The sequence below is a fragment of the Anas acuta genome, chromosome 25 (assembly GCF_963932015.1).
Source record: "Anas acuta chromosome 25, bAnaAcu1.1, whole genome shotgun sequence".
NCBI classification, from domain to species: Eukaryota; Metazoa; Chordata; class Aves; order Anseriformes; family Anatidae; genus Anas; species Anas acuta.
In genome coordinates this window covers 5,126,352-5,134,549 of record NC_089003.1, presented here as the reverse complement: position 1 = coordinate 5,134,549, position 8,198 = coordinate 5,126,352, and the positions used below count along the sequence as shown (strand labels likewise).

Sequence of the window (8,198 nt, the reverse complement as noted above, 5' to 3'; positions counted from 1 at the left end):
CCCCCAATCTCCACTCCCGTCCTCTCCCCTGTCCCTTCCCCTTCCTTGCTCTATCTCTCCCAATCTGCGATAGCCATGGATGTTTTCTTCCCCTCCAAGGGTCAGTGCCCAACACACTGCAGACCTTCTGCAGTGTGTTGCAACCTCACATTCTTCTGGGAGTGGGGAAGGGGCTCCATAAACACCCATCTTATACCCACCGAGGGCAAAGCCATTATCACAGAATCACAGAATTTCTAGGTTGCAAGAGACCTCAAGATCATTGAGTGCAACCTCTGACCTAACACTAACAGTCCTCCACTAAACCATATCCCTAAGCTCTACATCTAAACGTCTTTTAAAGACCTCCAGGGATGGTGACTCCACCGCTTCCCTGGGCAGCCCGTTCCAATGTCTAACAACCCTTTAGGTAAAGAAGTTCTTCCTAACATCCAACCTAAAACTCCCCTGGCGCAACTTTAGCCCATTCCCCCTTGCCTGTCACCAGGCATGTGGGAGAACCTCCACCTTGCTACAGCCTCCTTTAAGGTACCTGTAGAGAGCAATAAGGTCGCCCCTGAGCCCCCTTTTCTCCAGGCTGAACAAGCCCAGCTCCCTCAGCCGCTCCTGGTACGACTTGTTCTCCAGATGCCTCAACAGCTTTGTCGCCCTTCTCTGGACTCGCTCAAGCACCTCGATGTCCTTCTTGTAGCGAGGAGCCCAAAACTGAACACAGTACTCAAGGTGCAGCCTCACCAGAGCCAAGTACAGGGGGACAATCACTTCCCTAACCTTGCTGGCCACACTGCTTCTTATACAAGCCAGGATGCCGTCGGCCTTCTTGGCCACCTGAGCACACTGCATTCTCCCAGAACAGCTCAGGAGGGCATACACGGAGGGATGAAACATCTACAGCCAAGGCTGGGATGCAGAATTCTTTAATGAGTGTACAGAGCAAAAGCAGGTCACTCTGAGCTGAGACCCCTCTTCTGAGAAGAGCACAAAGAAAAGGGAGAGAAGGAGGTAGGTGAAGGGATGGAAGGAGAGGCATGAGCCATGTTTTCAGAAAGCGCAGGCTGGCCCCTTCCTGCCAGCATTTGCCAGAGGAGCTGAAAAGGTCAGACATTCTGAAAGCAATGGCCTGAAGATTCCTCCTTTGTGTAGCACCGTATATGAAGTTCCTGGGAGAAGAACCCCAGGGCCATGGCCACTGGCTTCTTTAGCAGGGCAGGCACCTTCTGCCACAGTAGCGGCTGGAAATGCCAGAGAGGTCACAGCAGCCGGAGGTGATGGGGACTCCGTCACAGCTGAGGATGCTGCCAACGGCAGCGGAGGTGGAGGATCCTACAACGGTGTTCTGCGGGAAGGAGCTGAGGATGGGGCCGGGCAGGGTCACCACCACGGGAGAGGGCTCAATGACAATGGTGGAGTTCTGGCACTGCCTGACACAGGGCTCGTTGCAGCTGCTGGCCAGTGGGGTCGGGCCACAGGGCCGGCATGGCAGGCACTGGTTGTAGCAGGACATGTCTTGGGCAGGAGATGCACCTGGGAGAGAGGGCAGAGAAGAAGTAGAGCACATGGATAGGTGACTTACCAGCTCAGTTACCCCATCGCAAAAGGGCCAAGGCAACTGCTGAGGGTGGAGGTGGAGGCTGTGCCAGGAAACACATGGTGTTCATCGCTTTGTCCTGACAGGGCCCTTCAAAGAGCAGTCTGGCCCAGGAACGCTCTCACATAGTACATAAACCAAAAGCCGCCTCAGACCCATGTCCCAGTCACTGTCTACACAGACTTTCTGTATCCACCCCTCTCCCATGGCAAGAAACTCTGAGGCCCAGCATAGCACTGAAGCACGACCAGATGAGATGTCTATTGATGCAAGATCCCTTCCACTTTGGAAGAGGAGGAGAGAGGGCTTCAGACTCACCTGGTTCCCAAGGAGGACAAGGCGAGAGAACTGGATGGGAGAGCAGGGAGCTGGACTGCTCTTTATACTGGTCCTTCATTGCTGTAGGCCATGAGACACCCTTAACAAAGGTAATAATTTTTTTATCAAGCTCATCTTGAATGCAAACTATCCCAACTAATAATATGTATGGTCTGTGTTGGTTTCCTACACTGCTGCCTTTTCATTTCCAGATTTAGGTCTTGCCCGTGCCCCATTTAAGGATTCTTTGGAGTGTTGGGATGAAAGGCCCAAGGATTTCTAGGGCAGGAATGCATTAGCGATGGCAGAAAACTCAAGTGATAGATGTGTCCTGAGCAGTGAGATGATGTCTGTCTGGGTCACTTTGTTGGGGCTGTTTGAAGTGTCATACTCAGGAGGAAGCTCCCACAAGCTTCAGTTGGTTTCTGAAGGACTTCTGTGCATGAGGGTGTGTCACGTCCTTCCCTTTCCTGCCGTATTTAACTCTTTCTTGGTCCGTAGTTGCCTCCCCAGGTATGCGATTTGTTCTACTGGCTTTTGATCCCATCCCCATTTACATTGCCTTCCAGAATTTATATTCTTTCCCTTTTCGACTCTGACCTTCTCTGTGCCATCTGCGAGTTCACAAACAATACCATAGAATCACAGAATGGCAGTATAATATAATGTCTTTGGTTGGAAGAGACCTTAGAGATCTTCAAGTTCAAATCCTCTGCCATGGGTATGGTTACTTTCCATTGGAACAGGCTTCCCAGATTCCCATCCAATGTGAACTTGAATATTTCCAGGGACGGGGCATCCGCAAGTTCTCTGGACAGCCTGTTCCTCTGTATCACTATCCGCATAGTAAACAATTTCTTCCTAATGCCTAATATAAATATATACTCTTTTAGTTTATAACCATTAGCCCTTAACATACTCCAGTTCTCTGATCATCTTCACGGCACTCCTCCGGACCCACTCTAACAGGTCTATGGCTTTATTATGCTGGGGGCCCCAGAGCTGAATGCAGCACTCCAGATGGGTCACATAGAAGCAATGAAGGGGACAAGCACCTCCCTCCACATGCTGGTCACACCTCTTTCAATGCAGCTGAGATTATGGTTAACTTTCTGGGCTGTAAGTTCACTTTGATTGCTCATGTTGATTTTTTCATCAAACACCTCCACCAAGTCCTTCTCTTCAGGGCTTCTCTCAAGCCATTCTCAGTCCAGCCTGTGTGGTTGGGATTGCCCTTATCCATGCAAATGACCTTACATTGGCCTTGCTGGACGTCAGGAGACTCACATGGGCCAACTTCTCAAGCTTGTCTAGGTCCTTCTGGATGGCATTCCTTCCCTTCAATGTGTCATATGCACGGCTCTATGTCACCAAGAAAGATACTAACTAATACTGGTCCCAGTACAGACCCTTGAGGGATACCACTCATCACTGATCTCATTTTGGACATTGAGACATTGACCACACTCTCTGTGTGACCATCCAGCCAATTCCTTATCCACCGAGTGGTCCCTCTGTCAAATCTTTGTCTCCCCAGTTTAGAGACAAGGATATAATGGGAAATAGTGTCAAATGCTTTGCACAAATCCAGGTAATGATGTCTGTTGCGCTTTCTGTATCCACCAGTTCTTTAGTCCCATCATAGAAGGCCATCCAGATTTGCTGGGCACAATCTGCCCTTAGTGAAGCCATACAGGCTGTCACCAGTCATCTCCTAATGTGCTTCAGCATAGTTTCCAGGAGGATCTTCTCCATAGTCTTGCTGGGTACAGAGGTGAGGCTGACTGGCCTGTACTTCTCCGAGTCTTTCGGTTTTCCTTTTTAAAAATGGGGAGTTATTTTTCCCCTCTTACAGTCAGTGGGAACTTCACCATTCTGCCACAGCTTCTCAATTATGACAAATAGTGGCTTAGATACTTCATCAACCACTTCCCTCAGGACGTGCAGATGAATCTCATCAGGTCCCATATACTTGTGGACCTTCAGGTTCCTTAGCTGTTCTTGAATTTGATCATCTCCTAGAGCAGGCACTTCTTCATTCTCCTGGTCCCTGCCTTTGCCTTCTGGGACTTGTGGGCTAAATGGCTAGAGCTCTTGCTGGTGAAGACTGAAGCAAAAAAGTCATAGAGTAACTCAGCCTTTAGCATATCTTTGATAACCAGGTATCCAGTTTCCTCCAGGAGAGGGCCCACAATTTCACTAGTCTTACTTTTATCACTGACATACCTATAGTATGCCACCCTCTAGATCAGGTTGGCCAATGTCCCATCCAGCCTGGCCTTGAACACCTTCAGGGATGGGGCATTCACAACTTCTCTTCAACCTGCTTCAGTTCCTCTTTAACCTTACAGTGAAGAATTTCCTCCAAAAGTCTAATCTAAATCTCCCCTCTTTTAGTTTGAGACCTTTTCCCCTTGCCCTGTCATTATTTCCCTGAGTAAAGAGTCCCTCCCCATCTAAGGGCATAAGACCCCTTTAAGTATTGAAAAGCTGCAATGAAGTCTTCCTGAGCCTTCTCTTCTCCAGGACGAATACCCCAGCTCTCTCAGCCTTTCTTTGTAGGAGAAAGGCTCCACCCCTCTGGTAATTTTTGTAGCCCTCCTCTGGACTCACTCTTACAGATCCTCATCCTTCTTGTGCTCAGGGCCCAAGACCTGGATGCAGTACCCCATGTGGGGCCTCACAAGGACAGAGTAGAGGGAGACAATCACTTCTCTCGAACTGCTTGCCACTCCTCTTCTGATAAAGCCCAGGATGCAGTTGCCATTCTGGGCTGCAAGTGTGAACTGCTGGTTCATGTTGAGTCTGTCATTCACAAGAACCCCCAAGTCCATCTCAGCAGGGCTGCTCTCAATGAGTTCTTCATCCATTCTGTGCCCATGCCTGGGATTGCCCCAAACCTGATGCAGCACCTTGCAGTTGGACTTGTTGAACCTCATGAGGTTCACATGGGCCAACTTCTCAAGCCTGTGCAGGTCCCTTTGGATGGCATCCTTTCCTTCTGCTGTAGCAAATACACCCCTCAGCTTGGTGTTATAAAAAGTCATGAAACAGAACCAGTCTGTAGGCAGACACCGGAAGGATACCAAAATTCCCACCAAAGCAATGGCTTTCTCCCTTGGCCATCTCTTTGCAGACAGAAAGACCAGACAGGGACACACTCGGGGATGCTGCAAAAGTTTATTGAATATCAGGAGGGAAAAGAGGTGATTACGAGAAGAGGCCCTGAGAGTGCAGAGCAGCAGGAGCAGACAAAAATCTATTTAGCATTTGCAATAGCAGACTTGCCACAGGACATTCATCTACCTGGCCCACAAATGGAGAGAGGCATACAGGTCAAGCCAGGCTGGTTTATGGGGGCCTCAGAGAAAGCAGAGGGTAACAAGGAAAAAAGAGAAAAAGAGTGAGTAACTGGAAAACAGGAAAGGTAGGCATTGGCTGTGTTGTCAGAGAACGCAGGCTGGCCCCGTCCAGTCTGTCTTTACAGGACAAGGCAAAGATGGTCAGCTTCTCTTAAAACAACAGCAAAAAGTTTGTTCTTCTGTCCAGCAGCATGTTGTGAGTTCCTGGGGTCCTGGTCTAGGGAAGGGTCTGGCATCTTTAGCAGGGGCGGCAACAGTAGCGGCTGGCAATACAAGAGAGGTCACAGCACCCGGAGTTGATGGGGACTCCGTCACAGCTGAGGATGCTGCCAACGGCAGCAGAGGTGGAGGATCCCACAACGGTGTTCTGAGGGAAGGAGCTGAGGATGGGGCCGGGCAGGGTCACCACCACAGGAGAGGGCTCAATGACAATGGTAGAGTTCTGGCACTGCCTGACGCAGGGCTCATTGCAGCTGCTGGCCAGCGGGGTCGGGCCACAGGGCTGGCATGGCCGGCACTGGTCGTAGCAGGACATATCTGGGAGCAGAAGGTTCACCTGGGAGAGAAGGCAGGGAGGAAGCAGAACATGGGGATGCATGACGAGCAGCCTGTCACCACACCCTAACAAAACCAAGGCACAGGCCATGCTGGAAGCTGGAGGCTGTGCAGGGATGTGCGAGGGATTCTTGGCCTAATCCCGACAGGGCCTAAAAAGAGCTAACAGGGCCTATCTCACTACAGCTGAGGTTCTAGCCAAGAAGCCATTGTAGTACACACCCAGACTCCCTCCATGGCAAACCTTCTCCCCACTTCCCTCTCCCACTACCAGCAGCCCCAAGATTTGATATGGAACAGAGCTGATTGCAGCTAAGAGGTCCATAGAGCTGAGACTCCTTTGTGGAGAATGAGAGGGACAAGAAGGGGCTTCACACTCACCTGGTTCCTAAGGAGGAGAAGGCCAGAGAAGTGGATGAGGGAGCACGGGGCTGGGCTGGCTTTTATAGTGGACCTTAGCTGCGCCATGTCCAGAGGCATCCCTTGAAGCTGTGATTATTTTCTGACAAGCTCCTCTTGAATGCAAAACATCCCAGCTAATGATATGGGCTGTGTGTTTCCTTCCTGTGCTGCTGTTTTTCATTTCCTGCTTTATGCCCTTTCCTCAATTAAAGCAACATTTGAGTGGCAGGTAGGGAGGCCCAAGTATTTCCATGCAACACATTTTAGTGTGGGCAGAAGACTCAGCTCATGTGCTGGAAGGGTCCAGTAAAGGCAAGTGATGTCAGCCTGGGTGACTCCTTAGGGGCTCTTTGGGACCCTTTTGTCCAGAGGTGGCCCAGCTCCCAGGTTGTGACCCTATCCCACCAAACGCTGCCCTCAGGGAAAATCTTCTGACATGTTTTGCCTCCTCCTGCTCTGACCCAGGGATGTCTGTATGGGGGAAGAAGTTGTGCAGGACCTTTTCTGGCTGTTAAAAGAAAGGCTCAACAGGAAATTTTCTCTTTTATTTAGAAGGAGTAGTAATAAGAATGTAGACCGAAAGTATATCTTTCATGTGCAGGAACCCTGTGCATATCTGAAACACAGTGCAGATCCTGTTCATAGAGAATTCCTTCTTCACTTCCATATATTGGTGCCAACCACAGAAGCGTTACTGTACCTGGTGTTCTCCAATGCAGAAGAGCTCATTAAAGTGATTAAGATCTGAGGCAGTGTGGGCTGCAGTGAACACACCCTGGTTGAGGTTGATCTCTAGGAACATGGGCCTGCTGGAGAGCAAATTCAGGACTCTGAACCTCCTATGAGCAAACTTACAGCTGTTTAATGACCTAGTGGATGAGATCCCCTGTAACACTGTCCTTAGGGTAACGGAGGTGTACAGACCTGGCAACTCTTTAAGGACACTTTTCTGAGAGCACAAGAGCTCTCCATCCCCTTTGTAAGAAAGCGAGCAGGGAAGTCAGAAAACCAGCGTGGATGAGCAAGGGCTTGCTGGTCAGACTAAGGCACAATAAGAAAATGCACAGGCAGTGGAATCAGGGACATGTGGCCTGGGAAGAGTACAGGGATGCTGTCTGGATGTGCAAGGTTAGGATCAGGAAAGCCAAGACACAGCTGGAACTGAGCCTGGCAAGGGATGCAAATAATAACAAGATGGGATTCTATAGATTCATTGGCCAGAAAATAAAGGAAAGGAGAGTGCAATCCCAACAATAAATGAGAAGGGAGAACTGGTAAGGACAGACAAGGAGAAGGCTGAGGTACTCAACTTATTTGCCTTAGTCTTCTCTGCCACTCAGCTTCCCACATCTCTCAAACCCCAGAACCTTCAGGTGAGGGCTGGGGGAGCAATGTCCCTCCCACTTTAAGGGAAGAGCAGGCTTGAGATCACCGGACAAAACTGATCAGGTACAAATCTATGTTGCCCAATGCCATGCATCCCAGGGTCCTCGGGGAACTGGCTGATGTCAAGTCAAGCCTTGAAAGTCGAGCTTTTGAAGCCTAGAAAGTCAAGCCTTTCTCCATCCAATCTGAAAGCCAAGGCAGTCAGGTGAATTCCCTGGTGAGTGGAAAAAGTGTCACTTCCATTTTTAGAAAGGGTTGAAAGGGGGTCCTGGAGAAATACAAATTGATGAGCCTCATCTATCTACCTGGGAACATCATGGAACAGATCCTTCTGGAAGCAATGTCAAAGACTGTGCAGGGTAAGGAGGTGATCCATAACAGCCAGTATGGCTTCAACAAGCACAAGTCATGCCTGAACAATCTGGTAGCCTTCTATGAGTCACTTCTGTGGATTGAAGGCATCAGTTGACAGGCAAAGACTGACAAATGTCTTCTGCCTGGACTTCTTTAATGCCTTTGACACAGTCTCACATGGCATTCTGAGCTCCAAATTGCAGAGAGAAGGATTTGAAGGGTGGAACATGCAG

The 8,198-nt window shown here is 49.6% G+C and overlaps 1 protein-coding gene across 1 annotated transcript; it reads right to left on the bottom strand.

Moving 5' to 3' along the window:
- Positions 1-1,081: 1,081 nt before the first annotated feature.
- LOC137844591 (feather keratin Cos2-3-like) lies at positions 1,082-1,771 on the bottom strand. Its single transcript, XM_068661062.1, has one exon. The coding sequence runs from the start codon at positions 1,556-1,558 to the stop codon at positions 1,199-1,201; it is 360 nt and encodes a 119-aa protein (XP_068517163.1). The 5' UTR covers positions 1,559-1,771; the 3' UTR covers positions 1,082-1,198.
- Positions 1,772-8,198: the final 6,427 nt, after the last annotated feature.